This window comes from Pomacea canaliculata, linkage group LG2 (genome assembly GCF_003073045.1).
Source record: "Pomacea canaliculata isolate SZHN2017 linkage group LG2, ASM307304v1, whole genome shotgun sequence".
NCBI lineage: Eukaryota > Metazoa > Mollusca > Gastropoda > Architaenioglossa > Ampullariidae > Pomacea > Pomacea canaliculata.
Genome location: NC_037591.1, coordinates 22,156,901 through 22,184,699, shown reverse-complemented (window position 1 = coordinate 22,184,699; position 27,799 = coordinate 22,156,901). Strand labels below are relative to the sequence as shown.

General features: G+C 38.2%; 2 protein-coding genes and 1 long non-coding RNA gene across 9 annotated transcripts in view; 1 reads left to right on the top strand and 2 right to left on the bottom strand.

Moving 5' to 3' along the window:
• Window positions 1-3,141, bottom strand: part of LOC112556989 (vacuolar protein sorting-associated protein 13A-like) — a 58,885-nt gene extending 55,744 nt beyond the window's left edge. For all 7 annotated transcript variants that reach the window (XM_025226532.1, XM_025226536.1, XM_025226538.1 and 4 more), the window contains exon 1: window positions 2,988-3,141. In XM_025226532.1, the coding sequence (XP_025082317.1) occupies window positions 2,988-3,087 (100 nt within the window). In that variant the 5' untranslated portion in view covers window positions 3,088-3,141. The remainder of the gene's footprint in view (window positions 1-2,987) is intronic.
• Window positions 3,142-3,222: 81 nt separating this feature from the next.
• On the top strand, window positions 3,223-13,409 carry LOC112557019. Its single transcript, XR_003097882.1, has 3 exons — window positions 3,223-3,266; window positions 10,429-10,554; window positions 13,008-13,409. It is a non-coding gene; the product is annotated as an uncharacterized LOC112557019 (long non-coding RNA).
• On the bottom strand, window positions 5,423-22,187 carry LOC112556997 (fasciclin-1-like). The gene is made up of 14 exons (XM_025226549.1): window positions 21,826-22,187; window positions 20,463-20,640; window positions 19,680-19,786; window positions 19,085-19,254; window positions 16,960-17,137; window positions 16,007-16,127; window positions 15,250-15,394; window positions 12,460-12,613; window positions 11,843-11,975; window positions 11,328-11,475; window positions 10,909-11,032; window positions 10,396-10,532; window positions 9,521-9,641; window positions 5,423-8,103 (listed from the first exon to the last, which is right to left on the bottom strand). Exons 1-13 carry the CDS (start codon window positions 21,949-21,951, stop codon window positions 9,623-9,625), a joined length of 1,740 nt encoding a protein of 579 aa, XP_025082334.1. The 5' UTR covers window positions 21,952-22,187; the 3' UTR covers window positions 5,423-8,103; window positions 9,521-9,622.
• Window positions 22,188-27,799: the final 5,612 nt, after the last annotated feature.

Genomic DNA, 27,799 nt, shown 5'->3' with positions numbered 1-27,799 from the left:
AAAAATATTTTAAGAGTTTTTTATATTTAAACTAGTTTTTTGTTGATTTATTGATTTCCCTTTCTTTCTTGATCAAGATGGCACTAGTTTGCATAAATTGTTCCATTCTGTTTTCACAGACTTAATTATAAGTGTCAGAATACTCTCTACAATTGAGTTTTACTGTCAACAATGTATTTGCACTAAACAAGCATGACTGAGACCTCTACTGGCATGTGACTTTACAGGTCTAATGGAGTGCAAATTTATTTTTCTAATGACTGGGTAAAGCTCTGTACAAGATACTATTTTCCAAACCCTGGGTGAATACCTCCTATCCATTCTTGAAATACATGCCTACAAACATTAGTGTGCATAAAAAAGGTCAAAATTATGAAATCACACTTATGCACATATGCACATAATTAGCATATGGTGAGTCTCAGATCTCCCTTAGGCTAAGGTCTTCACGACATAAATCTACGTCTCCAGGCATCAGTGTTGTTGATGGTTATGTTTGTAGATATATCTTAAAAATTGGAAGGGATGTATTTATACACATTTGGGGAAGTAGTATCTTGCACGAGGCTTTATCTGATTATTAGAAAAATGTGATTCCACTATTCTTTTCAGTTTTAAACTACCTCCCTCCCCCCCAAAAAAAAATTACACCATGAAATGGGTTAACTAAAATTGATTAAAAACCCCACAAAGCTCTGTATCATTAATCCACTAACCACGCTGCACATTGATACAGGAAACATGATCCTGATACAGAGATCTGTGAGGTTAATACAAAAAAAATATGATTGCATTCCCCACTACACATATCTGTTTTGGCTGCAAACAGCTTACTCAAACAAGCCAGAGACACTAAAGAACATGTACCATGACAGGCTATCATAGTTTTGTGGACCTTCCTGTAGGCCTTGTTAGCCTTTGAAGCCTCAGCTTCCAGCGGAGTTCACAGAGATTGACAACTTTCTTTGTGATCCATGGGACTTTAGATGACTTCTTCCTCCTAAGAACTTTCTCTGTGGAGGCCATGAGTACCTCTTTGACATGACCCAAGAGGGGTTTCCACATTGCAGTCGGTGTGAAGTAAATTCAAGGCAGAGAAACTGCCACCTACTTCAACCCAAAAGGCAGCCGCGATCCCAGGATGGTTTAGAAAGTCGAGATTTCCCCTGGGTCTGGCGATCTCCATCCTTGCTTGCTTCATTGAAAGCCTCAAGCGGGGTGCTAGGAGCACAAGCTTACCGGGAAACGCTTGTGTTCCAGGCTCAAGAATGCTTGATCTGAAGCAGCGAGGTACGAGTACAAAATCGATTTGGTTCTGGATCTCTGGATCTCCCTATTGGGCAAGACCCATGTCGCCAAGCGAGACACCTTATGCAGAAATAAGGTATTCACGAGGACAAAACCCAGGTTGTTGGCCGCCTCCAACAGTCTGGTAGCTCAAGCATTGGTCGTTCCTAGACCAAAGTGCCCTACAGTGTCGGACCATTGCTCAAAAGCGTCTGGGCCGACTTTTGCATTTAAGTCACTGACGATGGTGACTAGGTCGGTCTTGGAGATGCCCCGAACTGTGTTCGTCAGCTGTTCATAGAACACTTCCACCTTGTTGTCCCTGCTTTCGGTGGCTGGTGCATGAACCTGCACTACCTTTAAGTTTATTGGCTGGGCGGCTATACGGGAGGTCGTGAGGTGGTCAGAAATCAGTGTCCAGTTTATTATCGCCCTTGCTATTCATTCATTCATCAGGAAACCCACACACCAGTCACATCTTCCTTCGCTTCGTGAATAGAATAGCCTATGGCCTTTGGGCGTCTTCCTTTGTTTCCTGAATAGAATAGCCTATGGCCTTTGGGTGTCACTGTTTCTCCACTCACGTCCAGCGCATCTCTGCCAGCCCCACACATCCCAGTTGTATCTCTCCAACTCCAGACAGAACTTGTGCACTTTGCCACACTTGTGGAGAGTTTGTACATTCCATGTACCAACGTTGATACGTTTGCACAAATTCAAAGTTCTTACCTTCCAACTGGGTTACTGGCCATGATTCCTCACAGACAGGGTTCTCCAAACTTCGGTCCTCTGCTGGTTGGGTCTCTCTTGACGTCCAGTGTGCTCCTCTTCACCTTCTAATATAACACTACCTTGTGGAAGGCACCAGCGGTGAGGGGCGTGGAGCTTTTTCTACTGGGCGACCTCTGAGCCAGCATGCAATTCATTAACTTTTGACACTTTCATGAGTATATTTGGACAATGTACTGGGCCAGTGGTGCCCATCCCTCTCCGGCCAAGCAACTCACGGGTTGTGCATTGAAAGCAAACGTCTAGTACTATTACCAAGGGAGGGATGACTCAAGACCTCTGCGTTTGGCGCTTGACTGGCGAGAGCCAGTTATCCCTCATAAGCTCTCCACTCGACTGAATAAAGAAACGTGTCTTTGAACAAGCAAACTTGCTGCTTAATGTCAATGACCACACCAAGGACTTTGTTCTTATTCTAGTTCCATCTCAGAACTTAAATATAAAGACAGAAAAAAAATCTTCACAGAGAACTGATCTGATACTTACGTTATATATCAGCTAATTTGGTGACAATCAATAATCAAGAGAGATAACTCGTATGTTTGCAATGATACTGCAAGAAGGCGAAAGGTTACACTATTTCCCACAACAAAATGCACATTAGGTGTTCACTTATTTTTTATTACCTCCACCAGAAGTATAAACAAATTTTGTAATGAGGTAGCTTCCCTGCAAAATATTTTCTCATGCCCACGCATTCTGAGCACAGCAAGATGCTGTGTCTCAAACCACTCATACCTTATCTATCTGCAATCTCTTTATGAAGAGTAAACATTAACCGGAATTTAAATCAAGGCAATAAAATAAATGGGAACTTTAATTTCGCACAAATTGTTTTAAATAGTTATTGATAACAGTTTTACAGTCCTTAAGTAATGCCTCTGGCATGGTCCTAAAAGCAGTTCACTTACCTCCCCATATTCCAATTTTCAGTTGGGATGTATCCAAATTTTCCACAAAATCACCAAGAAAGCGATTGATAAGATCAACAACCAACGATTCAAACACCATCTTTTTGAACGTCTGTACTCAGCACTCCAAGCAACTTGCAACAACTCTTACGTGAGCGTATCCCGTTAGGTCAGTGAAGTCTCGTGCCACCGGCGTCAGCCATTATGTTTACGTCAATATGCTAATCAGGTCACAGATACAGATGCCTATGGTCCGTTTCATCATTCTCAAATGTGATGGTAAATGTATCTTTGTATCGATTTAAATTGCGATATACTTGATAGAAAACAACGGAAGACGGATAGCTTATAGTTAAATGAGAAGATAGATAAGCTAAGATAGCTAGTTTTTTTTTTAATTATTGTAACCGCCGGTGGATGCCATAACCTTACGAATTCTGGCCGGGAAACTATTCCTTGGGTCTCTCCAACTAACCTCTTAATTTTTTTTTTTTTAACTTAGATCACTTGTAAGATTTATGGAAACGAATTCCTGTCGAACTGAAAATTATGCGTTCTTGGTGGGACCAGGTTCAGAGAACTGGCAGTGTAAACTCTCCCTCTCATTTCTCTTAGAGGGCCAGGCTTTAGGGAGGTGGCAGCTGTCAAAGGAAAGGTCACGCTCCAGTACATTGGGGAGGAAAGTAAATACAAGCTCATCGTGATCTTCTTTTGCATGCAGGGAAATGATCAGAGCCGTCATCAATTGCACCCATTTCCAGTAGCTGCATGACTTCTATGAGCATTTCTGCCAGTTCTCACAATGTCATCATTGTTCAGTTATGCATTCTGATCTACTTTCACACACATAAATGACAAAGTGGATAAGAGTTCTATCCAGGTGCTATACCATAATCTTGTCCTGTTAAGCATGAAGTTAAAGCTGAAGAAGAATTGCCACTAAACCAAAACCCTAATTTACTTCAGCTTGAAAAAGGTGCAAAACCCAAATGCTGGATAAATTTTCAAGGCCCAATTTAAATTGAAGATCAATTCCTGTCCATAAGCACACTTTGATTGTGATAAAGACACCCTCACTAGATATAATGAGGAGATTCTACTTTCAACAGGCAGAGAAGAGCTAGGAAGGCAAAGGTAGAAGAAACTAGTTTAGATCACAAATAATAACCTAGAGCTCTGTGATCAAAGGAGGGCCCTGAAGTGAGAAAGGGTAAGCAGCTTCCAAGCAAAACATGTGAATTGTAACAGGAAGGCAGCTTTAAGGAGAGCTGGATCAAGGACCAGTGCTGGATCATCAAGAAAGCAATGGTATGATCGAGGTGACAGCAAAAAGGCCTACCAACTACTGAACAGAATCGTGGAAGATGACCAAAACCATCAGTAACAAGCTTGACATCTTCCAAAACAGATGCCTCAGGCGCATACTTAACATCTTTTGGCCAAATACCATCACCAACGAAGAACTCCACCGAAGAACTGAAACCGAGTCCATCACCAGGCAGGTTCAACATAGGCTTTGGCGATGGATTGGACATGTGCTCTGCCAGCAGACAGCAGACCTCTCCAAAGTCGCCCTACGATGGACTCCAGACGGCCGAAGAAAACGAGGCCGCCCAAAGGAAACTTGGAGAAGAACAGTGGAAAGGGAGATGAAAGGAAAGGGCTGGACATGGGGTTACCTAGAGCGGATTTCAGCCGACAACATCGGTGGCAGACTCTGGTTGAGGCCTTATGTGCAACCTAATGATGCACGAAGAGGATTAGATAGATAGAACTACTGAACACTAAGAATTTAAGTCATCCTAGACAGCAATGGCCATTGTGTGGATATACTAAACCAGTGGATTGAATATTGCAGTGACTTAAATTTCCAGTTGAGGACAGATGCAAATGACAATGTTCTCCAAAGCAGCAAGACTAGAGCCAGCAAGTTTGCAGACTTGCCATTTCTATGGAAAAAGTGAGCTATCACCTGGCATTGAAACATCCCAGATACTAGCAGGAATATCTGATATATTTTATTTTATAGGGATATCATTTTGTTAGACTTTGTCAATGGTGTGTGTAAGTGGAGGAAAGAAAGATTCTGAAGTGGTTTACATATCAGGTCAAAAGACTGAAATATAGGCCAACCAGCAACTCATCACAAGTAGACATGATATAATAAACATAAAGCTGACAAATATTAGGATACTTATACTTTTGGCATCCTGAAAGATGCAGACAAGAATTAAAATATAAGAGATACCAATCTTTTTTTGTCTAACAGACCGTGAAGAAAAGGAAACAGGTAGAAGTCTTGCAGCCCTAACATAAAACTATACACTCTCTCTTTTCAGAAGTTATAACTTGCATTTACATGTATGAGTAAAAAGACAATTTTTGTTTTGCATTTTGGAAAAAAAAAAAAAAAGGTTTGGAGTCAACAACAAAAATCCAATCAAACAAACACCTTTTTATTTTCCTACTTTCCAAATATTTATTCAGTGCAAAATAAAAGCATTTTAAGAGGTCCAAGTTGTTAAAGACATGTAAGATCCCCTACACAGAAAAAAACCCAAAAGGAAACAAAACTGGAGAGCACAACAAATTTTAAGACAGCGTGAGATGAAATTTCATTCAAATTCCTGCATAAGACATCAAAACAAAATTTAAAATGTACTGAAATTGGTGGACAAAATTCCAACTTAATTGTGGAGTCGCTAAATAACTACCAAAATGTTCTTGGGGAAAGTTGTAGTGAAGATACATTCTTCATCCATAACTCATGAGAAACCTTGGCTGTGTGTATATGTTTGTGTGTGAGAGAGAAAGAAAAAGAGGTTTGATTCTTGACAAATTTGATATGGAAATGATACTTCCATTAGGGATTTTTTTGTCATTTTGTTTTGTCTTAAACCATTTTTGATGTGTCACACTACCTTGTCATTCGTTAAGCACTTTGAAATTGTCCATAGGGCAGGATAAGGTGCTATGCAAGCGAACTTTTTTAATTATTATTTGTTCCAAGAAAATCATGCATAATTTGAAAATTTGCCTAATGTGAATAGGATTTATAATGGGCACATTAATTTTTAAAAATGTGAAACTGGCATGAGTTTCTGGCAAGGGGTATAAGAAGAGAAATGAGTCGATCTATAAGGAAATAACTCTCTTCTTTGCCATAAGCAACACAAAGGCAAACTCGTTCCTTATTTCCATCACTGAAATGCGTTTTTTTTCTCTGGTGACTAATTGAAGTCATGAGAATGAAGCTAGAGAACATAAACCATGGATTACAACTTGGAAGCATATCAGCTCTAGGAAGAAAAATAGTAGTCAGAAAAGTAGGAAGCTTATTCTGTGTTCAAAATTAAAAAATGGTGTATACATGAATAATATACATTATCAGATAGTACATGATATACATAAACATTGAGAGCAGTGTGTTTTCTTTAGCCTTGATAAAATTCCTTACTCATACTATTAAGGTAATTACATATCAGCTTAAATAAGCACAAATATAATGGGCCTAACATCCATAGAACCTAAAATAATACAATGTCACATCTTTTCCCACAGTTTTAGGCATCAGATATCTTCTCAACAGACTAAAATGCACAAAGTACAATAACTTGTCCGTTTTATTTATCTGATTAATGCTTGTACTGCTGTCTCACCCATTCAGATTGTTTTTTCATGTAATGAACTAAGGCCAACTAAAATGCTCAAATTTTTAAGGACAGCCATCTGAAGTATTTCATCTGTTTGACTTCAAACCGCCCTTCGCAAGATACATACTTTTTATTATTTTGACACTTATTTAACTCACCATGTATGTATGAGTGTTGGTGGAATTTTCTAATCAATTTTTCACCCACTACTCGTCCTAAAGGTATTAAATTTGTACCAGTTACTCATTTCTGGTGACCATAGAATAATAAATCATTTTCAGCAGTCCAGAAGCAGTAAAAAAAATTTTATTTAATTTTGTCTGAGAACTTACTGGCCAAATTAGAGGAGAAAAGTAACTGCTGTTCTAGTTAACTACAGGTTATCAGGTTATCTCCACTAATTCAGCCTACAAGAAGGGAATAAACTCGCAAAGTGAACACAAAAAAAAGTTGATAACAAATACTGCAATACTTCCTTCCCCTATATATTGTATTGAAAAAGTAAAGCAATAAAAACCACAAAACAAAAGATGCCACCCTTAGGAGACCAAGAAACCCTGGTATGCAGAACAGTGTGTGTGAATGTTTGCAGTTAAAGTTCCTATGCATGTCACATTGAGTGCTGGTCAGGTTAGAACATCACAGGTGTGAAAGTATTGTGCAGATAGTTTCTCTCATCGCTTTTGTGCGCCCTGTGCTTTTCATGTAATGTGTACCTAGGTGTTAAGAATTTGAAAGCATGTATAAATAGAATGTGACGCATCAGTCAGATTGGCAGATAAAAGTGTGAGGGGCACTCTCTCAAGCTATTAAAAATCTGATCATCAGTGCCTCTCAAGCTTTTGTATTTTAATATGTATCAAAATCTTGAGACCTTAGGAAACATATTATTGCAAATAAGATTTTTTATTTACTTATTTTATTAAATGTAAAAACTTGCAGAATGTGGGTCAAATAAAGTCCAAAAATATATCCTACATATAAATGAGGACTTGCTATCAACAAAGCAGCTGATGATGTAAGACTTTGTGTCAAACGGAGAGGACTTGATGCTGTGTTAATTGAAGTGAGAGGACATAATGCAAGCATTGGAGTTTCAGAAGAGATAGGACATAGTCCAAACATTAGAGATGAAGAATTGAGGGGACTCAAAGTGAAATTGGTAGCTAAATTAGGGAGTGGACATAATGCAAAAATCTGTGCCCCTGCAGAAGTGAGCGGACATAATCCAAACAAGGGAACTCCGGTGGGGACAGGAGGTAAAGTGGGAGATACAGATGTATTAACATTTAATGTTAAATTAGGAACTGCTGAAGTTGTGGGACTTGAGGGGGAAAAAGAATCAAGAGGTAAATCATCTTCAGTGAAGATGACTTGATCAATGATGTGAACAACACCATTTGTGGCCCCCAGATCAGAGTGCAAAATTCGTGCTTGCTTTCCTCTGAAGTACAAATATGCATCTGAAAACAACAAAAAGAAGGTATAACATTTCTATTGGAAGGAAACAGATATTAGCACAAAACCAATCTTACATATCACAGGCACATTACATAAATGAAAAGGCTGCCTGTATGGCACATTTAACAAAATGGGGTTATCTCCTGCTGTACAAGAACATTAATACAAAACATTAAAATTTCCTAAAATTAATAATTGAATAAAAATAAAGAAACTTTTAAAGCTTTTTATTTTTTGTAGGTTTTCACAAAATGTAAGAGATGGCTGATGTGTCTTTGGATTATAACTGATGGTGCAGAAAACCAAGTCTCCTCATACCTGTCGTATGGCTGCAAGGACTTTAAAATCAATCACTCCTCCCTCTACTGTCTAGCACATAAGGTGTCATCAAGGACATAAAAACCATACTAATAAGGCAATAAATTTCCCCATATCTGTATAACCTACGTTTTTCACACGTTCATCAAAGCTTCACCCTGTTGTGATATTGACAAACTTTTTCTAGGCAAGGAAATGGGACCATGTTACTTGTTCCCTTCATTGTGTGAACTAGATACTGAAGATGTTTGCATTCAGTCTAAGTTATCTATTGCCTGCTTTAATTTCTTTGAAGGCTTTGGTCCTGCCTATTTTCATGAACTTGTCTTCCCTTCATCACAATCAGAAAACTTTACTGTCTGACAGTACATGCTATTTACTCCTGTCATCAAAACAATAATGTATAATCACAGCTTTTCAGCTGTAAAACTCCCTTCCCTTTTACATCTGTCACTTACCTACCAATGTGTCTTTTAAAAGAAAGGTAAACGTGAAAGTCACCCTGTGAAGTCTTAGAGACCTCCTTATTTTTGGGGCCACCTTTAAGTGATGGCAGTGCCCATATCTCCTCTCCTTGCTGCCTTACCTTCCCGAACCCTCTATAGAGTCAGGTACCCATTCCCACCAGCTCGGTTGACTGATGGGACTTTGCTGCACTGCATGGATATCAAACCAGTGTGTCTCTCAATGCAGACGTCAGCGCTCTAACCCCTCAGCTACATGCTTCCCCCAGTCTTTAAACACGCAGAAGAACAGTACTAACATTTTCATGAGCAATGCTCCTGAACACAGTCCACTTACACAATCTCTCTCTCTCCTCCCCTATTTTCTCTTGATTGGTCTGTCCTGCCTGATATCCTTTTGTTGATCACTCATTAGCTAACTCTTCATCATTTCTGTGTCGTCACTGTCTTTTGTACTTTATTCTCATCATTGCTTAATATCCTTCAGGTACTCCATTCTTAACTACTTTATTGTGTCATATGTTTAGCACATGTTCCTATATAAGCATATGATTCTGCACTCATTTATTTATTTTGTTTGTTACTCAATGCACCATATAATAATAACAATGGATAATCTGTCATTTTGTCAACTCACATCGATCAGTAGAACGCTTGTACCGGACAACATCTCCATTGTCTGCAGTGTACTCCCTCTCTTGTGTCAGTGCTGTCTGGTCTATGTAGATGATCTGTCTTGTCATGTGGCGACGCAACACCTACAGTAACAGCAATCAAAAGTCTAAATACTATTAGATTCCACCTTTGCAAGGAAGCACAAAGAATATTCATAAACACACTTAAGTTAAAAAAATGTAGGTGTTTATGTCTGTGATGGCATTCGTTTTATATGTAATATGTGTGCATATGTTCAGGCTGTCAAGCATGTATGGTTACAGGGCTGGCTGCCTTGCCGTAATATAGCCTCAGTTGCTGGCACGGCGTAAAACACCAATTCCCCCCCTCCTCAAGCATGTATGGTGAGGGATAAGACAGGCTGAAATGTGTATCCCATGAAAAAGCAACGATAACAAATGACTCATATTTCAAGTCAATGCCATCATTCTAGGACAAAAGAGATGATGATTTTATGGTAGGTGTTACTAATGGATGGCGGAGAAGTGAAAGAATAGTAAGTCTCGTAATGATAATAAAACCACTTTTACAGCTTATTTCTGTGGTGTTCAGGGATCTAATGTGCTAGAATAGCTAGATCATAAAACAATGCTGTATGTTGGATGTGGAATCCTCTTCCTCCTCATTGTTGCCTCTCTAAACCAAAACAGTTCCTTGCTCCAAACAGTGCTCCTGGCCCTATTAGCCTTTGGCTGGATGTAAACCACCATCTACCATATAAGAGGTTTAGCAGTACCGATGCTGTCATCATAAAGAAGATGTATTCTATCACAGACGCCAATTACAAGAGTATTAAATATCAGCATGCCACATATCAAAATAATAGTTGCGACTTACCCACTGCCATCTGTTGGTATCTGTTTACCGTAGGTCTGATTTTCAAAAAAGTCAATGGCTGTCCCATTGGGGATGAAGACAGTAAAAGAACAACGTTCTCCTATTGTACCACAGCTTGGAGGTGCTGAGGCAGCTTGCTGTCAACAGAACATTCAACAGGTCCTAAAATTCATAATTTCTTGTTTAGAAAGGGGGTGTGTGGTTATTTGTGGGCTGTGATCATTAATTATTTAAGTTTCATCTGAAGTTTGTATTTTATCAGCATGTTTACAAAATTAAATTATACATATATATATATTGGATTCCTTTTCATATTCCTATTAACTGGAGTAGCAGTTTTTGTTTAAGGGATTTTTACTGAATGCTCTGTACCGTCATTTCTTCCCTCTCAGCCCCTTGCTTGCTTGCACTCACACACACACACACACAAAGAAATTAGGAACTCTTTTTAATTTTTAAGAAACAAGTTTATTTCCATTTTCACCACCAAAAATCAAAGAAGAAAGAACCTACCTGCTGGCTGGATGCGGGATACTTGTTGACACCTGTGCTGGAGGCACATGGTACAACTGCCTTTGCCAGTGGATCACTCAGATAAACATCCAACCCTGTTATTTGTAGCTCCATATGTGATTTGCTGGAAATATCAGTAATTAGAAATTCTTTGGTGTTTTGCTAAAACCACGAAAAGACATATGGTCAGCAACTTTTTCTGTAAACAGACTGTACATCCTGAGAAAAAGCAAAAACAGTTGACAAGATCTGAGCTTACAACCCTCAATCTTATTACCATAATGAGCACTTTGCTTCTACACTTTTAGACGACCCTTATTGGTTTCAAAGAATGAGCGTGAAAATTTTAACCAAAATCTCAAATTAGTAAATGATAATAAAAATTATTTAAAAATCTAAAGCATGCCTTAAACACTTACATTAACCAGTCTTCACAGAAAATGGTATCTGGAATACTTTTGCTTGGTAGCCCTGGCACTGCATCAATGAAGTGTATGAATCCATTGGTAACTCCTATGTCAGGCCGCACCACCTTTGCCTTTACGTATCCTGATTCCACCCATGTCTCTGACATGATAAAAATGAAATGTTAATATTATTAATCATTTAGATTTAAGTACATTTTTATCCAGTTAAAGTATGTTTATAACAAAGCATAAAAGTCCAGAAACGCGCATTACCTCACTCTCTATAGATTTTAAAAATAAGGCTTGACTCTTTTCATAATCAAAACTTTTTGTTAATTTATCAAGTAAACATAGCTTAATAGTTTTTTTTCTTGCAAACCATGCAAAATGTTTCTCTTACAAAAATTTTCTTGCAATTTCTTTATGACTTACTCACCAAGTTAACACTGACAGCACATTTGTGTGTGTGTTTTAAACTGAATTCACTACATTCATAAATTCGTACAAATTCTTGACATTTTACTCACCATTGCCCTGACTGTAAACGTTGACAGGGCGGTTAAAGTAGCGTGACAGAAGAGTTCGCCTTGCTTCATAATCTCCATTAACACTTGTAAGCTGAAACTCCATTCCTTGTTGAAGCATGCACAGCTCCATGACCTGCCAAAAGCAGAATAAGCAAGTTTGATATCCTAAAAATGTGGATTCATTGTATTCTTCTGTTATAACTTATTTGCTCTTTATGAAAAATATCTTGAAACATACATTAAGTTAGAAAATGATGCACAAAGAAATAATAGGGAACAAATTTTTGTAACTAAAAGGATTCTTATGATGAAGATTAACTTGGTTTGTGGTTTTTATGAATGCTACAAATCCTGATAATGTTAGCAAAAATACTAATTATACCTTTTTGCACAATTTAATTAAACCTAGTACCAAATAAATTAAACTTATATCTGTCATTAATTATGCAATAAGTAACTTTTTTTTAAAAATTCCAGCATGCAAATTTATGAGTCATAACTGAGACAGAACTGTACAATCATTGTGGTTTAACAGGAAATAATAAAGTGCCTAAAAGGAATTAAAGAGCACAGCTATTAAGATACAAGAAAAAAGAAACGTTGATAAAACTACTGACCATATTGATGAGAGACTGGTTTGTACGAAAATTATACATGGTAGGCAAGTTGCTGAAAGCTTGGTTGATAGGAACAAACACAGTGATGCCATTAGGCAGTACAATAGCATTCTGCAGGTCATTGCGAGATTTGATGAGTACATTCTCAAATGTCCTAAAACAGATTCAAATAACATTTTTCAATATGGTGCTCACCCTAGCACATGTACACACATACACACACCAAGGCAGAAGAAAAAAGAAAATAGTCAATGTAACAGATAAATTTTGTGGCGGCATCTGTCGGTCCGACATTTTCTGGTCTGACCTAATATGTGAGAGATGATAATAGCATGACTTGGCAGTACAAAGGACAAAATGATGCATGGACAGAGTATAAGAATAAGAATTTGTTTACTGGCCAAGTGGCACTGCACTCGTAATATGACTTGATGATAAAAGAGACAAAACAAAAGAAAGAGTAATCGTCTATCCTATGCATATGTACATACGTACACACTACCCTCTGCCTTGCTTGCTCTCTATTCCACTCTCCCTTTCTTTCACAGATGCAGACACTACCCCACAGACTGCAAAAGGACACATTCAACTACTATTGGTCCTGACACAAGATACAGCAGAGTTCAGGAATCAAAGAAACTGCATCTCAACCGGGAAGTTCTAGCCTGGATGAGTCTATACCTGACCATGGAAGGCAGGAGACAGAACAGGTCACTGGCTGGGTGGGAGGCATCCACCGCAATCTAGTGTTCCCTGCACAGACTACGCTGGGCGTAGATTGCGTCCACAAGGGGTAGGTCAATACCAATACATCAGTTAGCTGCATGCACCACCAGGTTAAGTAGGATTTTCTGGTTTTGGGTGGTATTGCAGCAGGGCCGCCGAGAGCCAGCCCGGGCCCCGGGACGGAAGACCTCTCCGGGCCCCTTGTACTTGTAATCGTAAATTATTTTCCCAGTATATAATGTAAAGGAGAAGAAGAAAAAAAAAATCCACTGGCCAAGGCCGGGCCCCCTTGACAGCCGCGGGCCCGGGTACACCAGACCCCCTGTCCCCCCCTCTCGTCAGGCCTGTATTGCAGTACCAGACGGTGACAGAGAATGTCAGCACACTCTCGATCACCGTCCAATAAAAGTAGACAAAAATGGCCCATCTCATTACAAATTTCTTCAGCTGATGAAAAAAGTAAAGACAATGCCTGGCCTTCTTGATGGTGGAAACCACACTGACTTCCCAGCTCAGACCAGTGGAGATGATGCAGCCCAGAAATCAAAAGTGGTTTAACTCGCAGTTGAGAGCGAGTGACTCAGCAGGACCTCTATTCCTTCAGAAATTAATTATCATATCTTCGGTCTTGATATAATACATTGATATAATGGGAGTATTGTTGAGTATGACACGTACCCAGGTTCTCGGCAAAGCCAGACATAGGAATGGTAATATTGTCGAGCTGGAGAGAGAAGGAGCTAGGAGATGGGCTATAGTCTTGTTATCATTAAGGTGAAGTTTGTTGTTAGTCATCCAGAAAGTCATTGATGAGAACAGCCATAATAGCCTGTTGGAAAGGTAAGAAGAAAACTAAGAAAGATTCTTGTCAATGAGGACATTGTAACCAACACGTCAGTCTCTGATGACTACGTAGGGGGTGGGCTAGTCGTACAAGAAAACAAAAAAAAGATCAAAATTGCCGCTTATCTGTAGTAATTTATTCAGTTTCACTCGGCGGCTGGCCTGCAGTCTCTCCACTCTCACTCCCAACTCCAAATAGCCCCTCTCCCCTGTAAATCTACGCGCGCTACTTATCCTCCCTTATCCTCCAGAGCCATCCACCCCCCTTCCCAGCCCACGTGGTGCCACTGGACACACCCACCTCGTCCTGTCATTGTTTCCCTAAGTGGCTCACGCAACTTCGCAACTTCGGGTATAACAATAGACCCAGCAGCCGGTAGCCGCGGGTGGACAGCTCAAGGCCGGTTATTACGCATGCAGCCGGCGTGAGAAAGGGATCGTGGCGTCGTTCGACGCTGACTCCTACAACCAAAGACATAACTCAGTACACTACCAGAGTGCTACAACATGATGGAGTCTGTTGAGCAAGAGCTTATTGAAATGGTCAATGGTGTCAAAAGCAGCACAGACATCCATAAGGGTGAGCAGGCAGCCTATCTAAATCAGGTGACAGAAGAAGTTCAGAATCAATTTCAGCGCCATGGTACTGTCAATACGCATGCTGAAAGGGATTCAGCAGGTTGTTGACAGAGGTGAGTACTGAGTTGAGAAAGAACAGTCTTCTCTAAGAGTTTAGACAAGAAAGACAGATTGGAAACAGGACCATCATTTTTTAGTGCATTGGGACCAAGATCATATCTTTTCAAGCTATAGCAAAATGATGGCTTGAAGACTTTGGGGAAGGATCAGTAACAGTGTTAGTGATGTACACGATGAAAGGAAGGAGTAAAGAAAGACATCCAAGCAGAGAGAATGTGACACTAAGTCAAGGTAACGGGTTCTGATGGACATGGAGCAGATGGTTTTGAGGATTTCATCCCGAGTCCCAGAGTGGAAGAAGAAAAGTGGAATACCAGAGAAGAATGGATCAGGTAGACTAGGGATAGAATGAGGCATTTTATATATCATGTTAAGTATTAAATGAGTATACCAAGTCTAGCTTAACCCTTCCTAAAGAGTTCGCACCTGCAGATCAAACATCTTCATAGCTACAACTCAATTGCATTACATTTTGAATAAGATAAACATAAGATTTTATTCTCATTTTTATCAGCTACTTACGTTGCAAATGAAGTTAGCCTGATCTCGTCTAAAGCAGTATTGTAAACATAGCCCAGTAAAGTGTCAATGAAATGCACCACACCATTCATGGCAGTGATATTGCCTTGGACCACCTGAGCTGTAACAGCTCCACCGCTGACAAACACTTTTTAAAAAAAAAAAGACGAAAAAGTTACTATTAAGTTCTTTAATATTTTTGGACATTGTTGGTGATAGAAAATAAAATCTAGTAAGAGACGGAGTCCTTCATTACCGCAGATAAATGGAAGTTTTAAATCACTTGTAATAAATGAAAAATTAACTAAAAAGCAAAAACTAAATATAATTTACATGAGCATATTTGATTACACTAAAAACCAAGGGATTATTTAAAAATTTTTTAAATAATAATCAAAATAAAAGACAGAAAGTAAGGAGATATTTTAAAAAAGCTAGGATTGAGGTAAAAAAAAAAGGTCAGGAAACAAAATAATGTTAATATTTTTCTGAAATTGTATGATCTAATAACTAATAATTATATAATTAAATAAAAACAAAATTTTCGACAATAAAGTTAAAAAAAAATAAAACTTTACTTGCTTGAATGTTGTACTCTTATGTTTATTGTGTAAGCATAACTAAACACCTGAACCACAAGTTATTTTTAAAGTCTTAATTAAAAAAAAGATCCTCATTAGTTGGTATAGAAATAAAAGTACCTATCTATAGTTTGAAAACAAGAAATATTCATCACAATAGACAAATTAATGTACAGAACCTGTCTCTCTCTCGCTGCTGATTCTGTAGATGAGTTGTCCATACAAGGTGTTGACACCTTCATTGTGGTACACAAATGATGTATACATTATTTGGTCTGCAATAATGTGCCGCTTAATCACCTGAAAGAGAAATAATTATAGTCACCAATGACTTTGTTTTATGCTGTCCATGTGGGACTGGTCGATGTACTAGTGCTTTTGAGATTGCTTATATCAATTTCACAACAAATGTTTCAAAAATAATGCTATCAAAATTCTCACATCAATTCGTCTGATTTCTATGATATATTTAATTATTTCTATGCTAAAATGAAAATACAACATATTAAGTTTAATTAGGTGCAATTTTTTTTGTCATCTATTACCAATATAAAGTCATGCCTGCAATATGTATTTAAACACATATGAAACTGATTTACCAAGATAAATTTATTACAAAGATGAACCTCATATACAGTTTCTTAAAATATTAATTTAAATATTCCCTCAGCCACATGAAAGGTTTTTAATAACTGATGTAACAATTTGTATCTTTACATAGATAATACTCTTCAGAAATCTCAGAAATAATCTTGACTTCAAATCTGGTAAACAATATTAAATTTTCTGAGCATTTATTTTAATTTACTGATGATAATAAAAGACTGCTTCAATAGGCGGTTAGGTCAGTGCACTCAGTAAGTAGTACAGAAATACACAGCTTGCAAATACCAAACTGTGTGGTGAAGAAGAGAGGAAATGTGGTGATCATCATCAGTTATCAGATGTGCTTCCATGCACCCAATGAACATTATTATGGAATACAGAATGCAAATGCAGTCAGACATCAACATTTTAAAACATTAATGACAAAACTTTTAGAAAGAAAAGCATAAAGCAGTTGTTTATATTTTTATGTTTAAGAGAATGATAAGAAAGATAGAAAAAAGGCATCTACAAGTGTCATATTTACATCACGAAGGAGCTGTGAAGATCCTCGCAGTTGCTGCAACTTGTCGGTAGGTATGCGATCTATCGCCTCTTTAGTAGGGATGAATACTGTGACACGCTGATTATTGTTCAATGGCTCCACCACATCATTCCAGTATTCAGCAGGCAAGAACGTCACTACATTGTCGTAGAATGCAGTGCTGATGAATCACAAATAATCTTTTATTAGTTTATTGGTGTAATTACAAATGTGCGTGTGTGTATATACACTCATGCGAATGTACGTAATGGTATATTAGCCTTCTGGAGAGAACAGTTTGCCTTTCTTGAGGATATATCAGTGACTGATGGAAGACAGTGAAGAGAGCTAGTGGGGTGGAGGGCAACTGCAGCCCCATGAAATACAAAGACCTCAGCTGCAAAAAGTGCTGTGTGCCAATGTCACCATAAGACATTTTCTCGTTTCCATATCTTTTCCTTGCGCAGGGGGCGCACACAAAAGAAAGGGAGCGCTTAGTAGACGACGTTTTTTTCTAAGGATATTTTTATCCCCCTTGGGAGAGATAAGGGGGAGATAAGGACCTTTCTCACTGACCCGCACGCTTTATTCTCTCACGCGCTCGGTGGCGTGACGTCATTCCTGCTGTACGTCATGGCGGATGACAGGTTATATTGCGTGTTTACGTGAGAGCGAGTCTGTGATTTCTATGTTCGAGATAAATCATATCTGTTAGAGAGTGTGACCTCTGTGTGTTAGAATTAGATCACATTATATGTTACTTTGAGGGTGTGATTTCTGGATCGCGGCGAACGTGATGCGCACCTATATTAACTTAATTATACCTGTTTGAAAATTGGTATAGACTATAGAGAATTCAACAGCATTGTAAGAGGCCTTAGATAAGGGAGGGACTTAGATGAGGGAGTTTCTTCTTGTTGAAGAAACCTGGTGAAAGATGTTCTGTTTTCCCCACATACTTCGTTTTCTACTCGATATCCTTCTTTGTGAGTAAAGTCTCGTCATTTTTTCATTCATCCACTCCTTCGTTTCTTCCATCTTTCGCCTTCGTCGTCCTAACCTCCAGCATCATCAGCGTGTGTGTGTATGGCCTAGCTGTGTGTCCAGGTGTAGCTGAGCCTTATATCCTGGAACTGCGAGCGTGACCAACTGGCTGCAGACCAGCAGAGGGTATGCCGGACGAACAGTTGGGGTGAGGGTCAGTGCGGGAGCACAGCACAGGACCACAGAGGAACGCCACAGAGCGTGAAGGAGACAGAGTGAAACTTTCCTTCCCATTCTAATGTCGGGCTTGAAGGCCTCAGTGGCGATACCTACGGTCCGTCAGAACTACGCTGCAGTGTGTGCGTGTGTTTTTCATCTCGCTTTTTTTTTTTTTTTCACTTTTCCACCTTTTAAGGTTTTTCAATCATCTGTTACTGCGCATGGGACGAATCTTTGCTTTTTTGTGGGTATTATACGATATTTATTATTATTTTATGCGTGTGAATAAGTTTGTGCCATTCATTTCGTTTTTGTTGTGGTCTTTTACGTCGCTGCGTACCCCTGAATAACCCTTGCCGTAGGCGTACCGCTGGGTGAGAACCGCGGTGTATTTGGAGCAGACTTTGGGTCTATTCAGTCTTAGCTTTTGAGATTGTAAGAGTTCACTGCAAGAATTTGCTGTGCTATGTGGACACACATGAGACTGCAAGTGATGAGCAAACCGTTGCCACAATCAGGATCTTATACCTTGACTTTTAGCATAATCTCCAAGTAGTGGGAGCAAGTATGTGTTGATTGGTAAGTGACTCTGGTTAAAACAATTAGTAATTACCAGGCTTTGTTAGAGTCAACAGTTACATACAAACAGCAAACATGACAACCTATTAGTACTGAAAAACCTGTCAATCATTTGTATTACAAAAGAGTTATAATCACACAATACAGAACGCAAATGAAACAGTGTTTTTGCACTAAACTGCATACAAAGACACTGGAATCTAGACATTTTACAAACATTGCCATCAGCAGCTATTCGACTGTATCAGGAAGCATAAAAAAAGAAAAAAAAATCATAAAACATTGCATGAAACTTTCATACCACAGTCATCTATAGAAGATTTAACCACCATAAATGTACACTTACTCTGGTTGTCCTGGTAGAGAGATAAACCCCTTAACTCCATATTTGCTTGGGAGTTCCAAGACACGATCAACAACATGTATCATAGATCTTCCTGCTGGAATATTTGGTCTCAGGATCAAGGCACCATTAGCATAGTACTCTGTGGGACCAGCTGTCCCACTGGCAACATCCTAAAGAAATAAAAGAGCATATTCATTAAGGCACTTTATTACTTTCTATAGAAAGAGCTATTTATCTTTACACTGTATGCATTTGCAAGTGTGCATGTGAGAGTATGCAAACAAATTCTTCTGTGCCAGCCTACATGTCATTTCCAGTTAAGACTGTCATGCTCTTGAGGTCAGGAACAATATCAAGATATCCAAATTGCCTCAAATCATCAATCTGCTTCTTTTTGACTGAAACTGCATGTACATTCACAAATCACCAGACATTCTGTGCATTACTACTTGGAAATATTAAAAATGTTTTAACTCTTAATAATTAGCTAATTAAAATGTTGCTGAGAGGATACTCAGTTATCTACATGCAAGACATTTAAGTTCCCCTCAAGAAAATCTGTAACAGTTTTAGTGTTCTGGAAAAGAATATGTACCCCTTCGCGTCGAGAACGAATATTGAAGAAAACTTTGGTTTGGTATGCTGATCTGCTCATTTCTGGTCGCTGCTCACTGAACGTTGTTGTTTCCAAAACTCTAGTGACTGCAAACAAGCATATTCAAAGTGAAACCTTAAATATGAGATTGCTGTACAAAAGGGGGATATTATGTGCATCTTGACAATGTCAGGGTAGTGATTGTCTAGTTGGTTGGTTTTGCAGGAAAGTGCTTCTTAAGGACCACAAGACATCCAGCTGTCACTACTGTAGAGTGAGTCCCTGGGTTCAGATCTTGAGCTGTCACTGAACTGCATCATCTGTTACCCTTAGTAACGAAGTGCTTTTCCTTATTTTTAATTTTTATATGTACTTTGCGAAGTATGTAATATTTTGTAATCTTATTACTATACTACTGTCACAAAAATATATTTAGTTTTGAATTGTAATGAAACAAATGCGCAGTTTAATTTTGAAATTCATGGTACAGAGTGATTTTAGGCCTTGGTGGTCCGCCCTATTTTTTTAGTAAAGTGGTCTGCGGTCCGAAATAGTATGTTTAACTGCAAGTGTTTGCTCCATATCTGTAAGTTGACAACTAATTAATGCTGCAAAATGAAGAACATGATGACATAAGTTTATGCTGTGTGTTTGTATGCATGCATGCAGAGCTGGCATGCTTGTCAATGCATTCCTTGCAGACATGAACATATACATTTATGCATATACAAACAAATCCATCGTTACATGTGCTTTTACATTTGAGTATTCACACTCCCTTACGTGTGAATGCTGTGATGTAGGCCTCATTCTGTGCTGTTGTCATAGACAGCATCTCACTTTTGCGTGCAGGTGGCAAATTCTCAAATGCAGTATCATTCCAAACAATGACAGTCCAATAATTTTCTTGGGCATACTGGAACCTTGATGATAACTGTGCTTTATTTATCAAGGCCAAAAACTGAAAGAAAGATGAATAGATTAATTATTATAAATTATGACTTTCTATCATGCTGAAGTAAAACTATGACGTGATGCTGGTAAGATATAAAAAAAATGTTTGTAGGTTCAAACAGTTTCTAGTTCAGTATATATATATTTTTTCACATATATATATATATGTAGAGCAAGGCAGCCAGCCCTGTAAACAGATGCCACAAGCCGAGAAAGAATAGTGTGCCCAAGACGAAAGATGATCATGAACCCAAGACAACCAGCCCCGATCACTGTACTTGTGACAGGCGCTCAATGAGAGGCGCTAACCGTTGCGCCACTGGACTGCCCTGCTGCTCATGGAACCAAACTTCAAATGCAACTCTTGATTAAAGACGCATGGAGGTGCAATTATTTCAAATGATTTTTTAAAGGTTATTTTCAGATCCTTACTTTCCAGATCAGTCATTAAAGCAGACCTCTTTATTGTTATTGCGATGACAAGAGTTAAGAACAACCATATGCACCTATAAAATAGTTTTTAAAAATCCATTTGGGGTAGGGAGTGAGTATGTATGAATTTCATCTTATTTTTCGTGGACCTTTACTAATCCCCGCTCTCCTACTTCTCCATCTACGCCCTCCTCAACTGTCCGCCCGTCTACCCTACGCCATCGTCCTGTCAGCGCGTGGACACGTGACCCTGCTGTGCCCCGAGTGCGGCAGGACAGTTTGTTTCTTCCCTCTTAAGTGTGGTTGTGCATGTGCTTGTAAGATATTTGATGAGTATTATTTTGTGAGTGTAATAAATTTGTTTTGTACCGTTCATTTTGTTGTTGCTAGTGTTGTGTGGTCTGCGCTCAGCTGTGGTTCGACTGGAACGCGAACGCGCGCGTCCCTTACAGAGAGAGTGTTTGAGTGGTAAACATCCGGGTAGGACGTTACGCGACATAGGTAATACTCAAACCCGGATACTAAATACAGATTTAGTGTGTGTGTGTGATGCATACGTATCTTTATTGTACAATTAAAAAAAAAATCAAGTACTTGTCTGAATTTGCTGAAAAATAATGCTAATTGGTACTATTTAATTTATTGTCAATATAGAGAACATTCCTCTTTCAATGATTCAAGTGCGAGTGTGAAAGTCTTCACACACACATACACAAAAAACAGTCCTAAACACAAACGTTGTTCTTACTGTTTCACGTACCTGATTACATCCAAGTTTAGGAAGAGAATCGTAAATGTTGTTGGCAACAGATATACTCTGCCCATCACACAAGATGATAAAAAATCCATGAAAGAAGACAAAAAATGTCAAAACCGCTGAAGGCATTGCTCAGGTAACATATGTCACCGATACAGTACGATGTCGGTCAGTGTACAGCTCTTGGGGCGAGCGTCAAGCGACTGAATGACCTGGAATACGCCCAAGCTATTTCTTTCCTCAGAAAGACTAACAAACTTGATTTACAAGCCTGTAAAGTTAAGACGACAGATATGCCCTGGGCATTGCACAGGATGACACAAATAGTCCGTGAGTGAAAGCAAAGATGACCCCTCAGTATCTTTTTTTTTCCAGGGAGCGGCTATCCCCTTGCAACCCCACCCTCCACCCCAGTTCCTACACCACCGAGGCAGGACACATAACAGGATCTGAAAAAACTACGGCCAGATACAGCAGGGTTAATGTTTTTAAGTTGACAATTTTGTATGGCCCTTGAATACTATAAAATATCCAAAGTGGCCCTCAGCAAGAAAAGGTTCCCCACCCCTGAAATAATCCATGGCCTAGGCAGGGCTTGCCAGCCACGATCTTACTGTAACGTATGCCCTTGTAGGGCCCTGATAGCATTTAAACGTTTTATGAACGTTACAAAGGGTTCCGTCATTTTGTAAACGTTTACAAAATGTTTAAATGCTATCTGGGATCAAGAAACGCTAATCAAACGTATGTTTAATTAGCGTTTATTGATTCTGATTCTTTTGAGGCAGGAGGAAGTTGAAAGCCAAAAGCTTATCAAAGAGTTTTACGAGATGATAATGGAAATGTTGAATGAGCTTTAACCTACGAAGAGAAGGCTAGAGAAGCATCCATGGAATTTAAAGTACCGGATGCTGAAGAGCTAAAGACAGCATCATCTATCGACCAAATTACCTGATAAGCCAAGTGGACTGTTTAGTTTTCCTCAGATGGGATGTGGGTTCCATATGTGTTCTGTACCCGTATGTTTTCGACCTTCTGCTGGTAGGGTATAAGACATTTGAACAGTTGGTAGCAAGATAAATGGCAAAGCTGTTTCAAATCCTGTTCAGCCTAAGGAAGAGTTTCCTGCGTTATGTTCTCCAAGATGTTGGAGCATCCTTGACAGACGAACACCCTTGTCTGAAGTAGTTTTCTTTGCTGGTTGTTGAGGAGTACATCACTACTGTGAAGTGCCTCAGTGACCTTAATGAGACCCTCTTCGTTAATTCATGTCTTTGTGACAAAATGATTTCCCCAAAGTTAACCGTAAACGAGGAGTCGACATCGGCGGCGACAATGACCTTGTTTTAATCAGCCTGAAATTAAAGGCGAAATGATATTTAACCATCCCTCCCCCACCTATTCGCTTCGACTTTGTCACAACCAGTCTGACATGCGACAAGACAAAACAAAGACCAGATTTTGTCAAGGCTTTCCTGCCCGGCAAAACACGAAAACTGTATTCAACAGAAGCAAACAAAATATAACTTAACATTTTTACAGTCACTGTGGAACATTGGCACATACATACATATCAATCCCAACACTGCAGAATCTTAATGACTTGTTAACTGTTAGTGAATAATGAATCAAGCCTCAGGGCAATTTCAGTCAACTTAGGTTACATCCCCTCTCTTGTATTCTATTCTTGTAAGACCAATTTTGTGAAAACTCCATCGCTTGGAATGTAGATGTTCAAGACCATGTTCCTGAGAAGGATGCTCTTAACACAGAATGCAAAACCAATGACTTTGTTCAAAGCATGGTCACCGCTGGTGTGGGGCACCAGTTATTTCTTCTCACAGCTGTTAAGCAAGGCAAGCTGATCTGGTTCAGCATGATGCTGTATTGGTCCATCCTTCAGGGTGCCTTGGAGGGAAAGTCAATGTCTTAGTAGACTGGAAAGAACTGGTTGGCAAATATGGACTAGTCGTTCTATTCAGTACCTGCTCTCAACCACTCAAAAAGACTCAAGAGTCGATTCCTGTCATCCACTGTGTTTATCCATTTCCACCTGAGCAAAACCGCTTGTCAGTTGATACCAGTTAAGGGATGTATGTACTAATTGTTCATTGAGCCCTGAAAAACACGGTGATGCAATTGGTCCATTCAAATTGAGACCATAGTACAGAAATGCCCTTTATCCATTGAAGGAGAAACCTTTAAATTGGCATGCATATACAACATTTACAATATTGAATCAACATTCAGTTTATTTTCATGGATGGCTCTGGTGTGCATCGAATGATGCATTACATAAATCAGTTGCTGTAATTCCTCCCAGCCAAAAATGCATATAGACAAATCAAACAAGCTACGGATGTTATAATACAGAACATAGCTTTGCATGTGTTATTGTATGCTATACTGTCTTACACCAATTTCTGTTAGCATTGAGAGTTTTTCCTTTTCCTATGCAATCTTGTCATGCTAAAAATCAAATCACAAATTAAAAACCTAATTGGAAGACCATGTACTCTATTAGTTTAACTGGCCAAAGTTACAAACTTAAAAAAATTATGCTTTGTATTAAACAATATGCAAATATGATTCAGATGAACAATCAACTTTGACATTTACTATAATGTAATGCTTAGATGACATAGTCTAATGAAAAACAGTACAAACAAAATCTCCCGATAACAATTATTCAAAGTCGCAAAATCATTGCCAGAAAATCATTCTCGCACTTGCATTCACACACAGTTAAAAGTATGAGTATTTCATAAAACAAAAATGACATAAATCAAAACACTTCTGATCATTTTTCTGGCTAGTCTAAGTATATAAAACAATGCATATTAACAAACTATTTTTACACCTTGCATCCAGATTATTAATAAAAAAACTTAGATATCAATTTGATTCTGTGCTTCTATAGAAATTTGGTTTGTTCGTTCTATCATTTGTAATGTAATTAAATTTTCTTGCTGCTAAAACAAGTGATTATGAAATGAGTTAGTGGAAACAGCATCAACACTTAGATGTACAAATTAATATTTTATAAATTTCTTTGACAGGTTTGTGATACTCTTAGAAAAGACATTACTGCTCAAGAAAGCTATTAGCAAGCCTTCTTACTGCTGTAGCTATCTGAATTTCCCAATGTTACTATTGGTCACTTTGGTTATTTACAACGTTTCTTAGCAATAAAATTTTGATTTGCATTTTATTCCCTCTTCAGGTGAGATATATTATATAAAAAAAAAAAAAAAAAAAAACCAGAAAAAAAAAAAGAAAGCGGATAAAGAAACAACACTTGTCTGCAGCTTACATACCAAATTATTACATAATTAGAATATCAGCTGTGGATTTTCATTCATGTTACTTTCCATATCAGTATACCTTTTCAGCATATGAAACTAACAAATTGCTTGTCTTTCAGCAGGCTTACCAAAATCCTATCATGGTTCTGAAATTTGGAATTTAAATGATCCCATCTGTTCTTTTTACTTAAAAAGTTACCTTTTTTATATTATTCATTCACAACATATAAAAGCAATCAAAATATGCTGATAAACATAAAGCAGTGTCTAAAAAGCATTCTACCATCAAAAACATCACTGTGTAACAGTTACGCTCCTTAATGATACACTTAATAAAGGAGTGAAACTGGTGTCCAAAAAACCACTTGAAGAAGGTCATGGAGAAAATAAAGTCAGCTAACATCATGAGTACCACCATCTATCATTGGTTTTACACATCTATTTGCTGCACGATAGCTATGTACACTGTGAGCCACTATATTACATCCTTTATGTTGTTTGGAATGCAGTAAACACTAACAAACATCCAACATAGAAAAATGAATTATGTTCTCACGTTTGGTTTAATTCAAATCAGTACATCTAGGTGGTTGGAAAAGCAAAGTCATTAATCAAAAGTAGATATCAGAGTATGAATGTCATCTAAAGTGTCAACACAGCTGAGCCTTTATCGTTGCTGTTATACAAATAAGTAGTCCTCTCTGTCTGCGCACTTGGACCACGTCACTAAAATTCCAATAAAGAATGTAGCTGGATATTTTCTAGAAACATATAGGGCATGGTAGTTCCCTGAAACCGCCTTTGCCTTAATACCTACTTTTAATAGCATAACATGCAATGACAATTTTATACATTTATATTCACAGATAATTGCGAGTCGAATAAAGTAAAAAAAAATTCTCTTTTTCAAGTTCCATTTTACATATATCATTATAGCACTTGTATCGCAGGCACACACACACACACGAGATGACATAATACATGGCTCTCTACACACTCCACATATTTGATATAGTCTTTAGTTTTATAATACTAATATGTATTAACAATGATTTCCATGTACTTCCTCTCACATGCTCACATGGTTTACTGAAGAATCGTAGAAAAAAGTATATTACATGAAGTCCTAAGATACACAAAGTACATCATAATAGTACTTGAGGCTCTGATATGTCGAGCCTCTGAAGGTGGTAGCAGATACATTTCCTGAACAAAGATGACTCGATCGAGCGTGATGGAAAACACCATTTGTCAGACCACCAAAGTTCAGAGTGCAAAATTCGTGCTTGTCTCCTCTGTAGTAAAAATATTGCGTCTGAGATCTAAGGAATTATAGAAGCAGTGCTAAATTTATTTAAAGAAGCACACATAATGCAATTACTTTGATTCTGTCAGTCATACATCATATTAAGAACATAGCACTTTGATATAGAACAGTGTTGAGCCGATATAGCTAATGTTCGTATATCAACGATCACTCTTCCCTGCACAGGGTAACATGTATGTAAAGTGGGACAAAATCAGACAGCTTTTAGAAGGCAGAAAAGGTGAGAATTGAAAAACAATAATGCTACGCACAAAATTAAAACTATGATCATCTTGATCTACGGAAAAGTTGTGATAGAGACTATAGTAATGCAGTCCATAACATTCTAAACATATAACAGTACATGATATTAAAGTACTTACATTGATGGAGAATGAGGAACTCCGTTGCGTAAGGATAAGCTGGTTATCACACTAGTTTTTGTTGTGGCGATAAAGGAATAAACAGGCTCACTACATAGCGCTCATCATTAACTTTCACTGTGAAGTGAATGCCATACACATATGTATTACATTATTACATGCATAGATGTCCTTTACTTAAGGTGTAGCTAATGCTATAGCACTTTATGCTTCTTATTAGGTGTTATTTGTGTATAATTTTATTATCTGGCTGCAGAATAGTTCGAATTTTGAGGCTGCGCTCTTAAAACATAGAAACTTTGTCCGTCACTTACCTAGATACTAATATAATGTATAGCTATGCATTTTATATGTAAACATGTGCAAAGATCACACCACATAAGTACGGACATACAAAAGTTCATTTCTTAAAAACATCACAATCGGTCATAGACACGCTTGTACGGATACAATCTCGCATTAGTCAGAAGTTAAAATGTCTACCATTCGCTTTGTGTCTTGTGAGGTCCTTGTTACGAATACTGGGATTGCAGCTGCGTTGCTGGACTCTTTGACGGTCAGCACAAGTATCCTCAAATAGAATTATATTATTAATTTATATAGAAGTGATATGTACATAGATTAGTTGAGGCTGATGGTGCCTTATGTCATGGGCGTTAATGTCATTGAGCAAGCACAAGACAGTTTAGCATCGTTCAATGCTCTGAAACTCATGCACCTAAAAAGATTTAAATACTAGCAAAAAAAAATTGTATGAAATAACCAGTGCAAGGAAAGATAAACTGAAGTATATTAAAATAAACTCCAAAGAGATATAATAAAAAATTTAGAGAAATTAAATAACTCAACATACCTTTTTAAATACATGTTAACGTGCATCTAGACTCACGCGCAGGAATTTATATCTAGCTTATCTACTATTGGGTTCTGATTACACATTTGTAGTCATAACCCATTGTAATTTTCACAATGTGAACATTCCA

Excerpts from the sequence above, each read along its gene's own strand:
- LOC112556997 (XM_025226549.1), bottom strand. The coding sequence starts at position 21,951 with ATGCCTTCAGCGGTTTTGACATTTTTTGTCTTCTTTCATGGATTTTTT. Across the intron at positions 19,787-20,462 it reads CTACATCACAGCATTCACAC|TCACTAGAGTTTTGGAAACA; the intron begins GTAAGGGAGTGT and ends GCTTGTTTGCAG. Across the intron at positions 16,128-16,959 it reads CTTCACAGCTCCTTCGTGAT|GTGATTAAGCGGCACATTAT; the intron begins GTAAATATGACA and ends TTTCTCTTTCAG.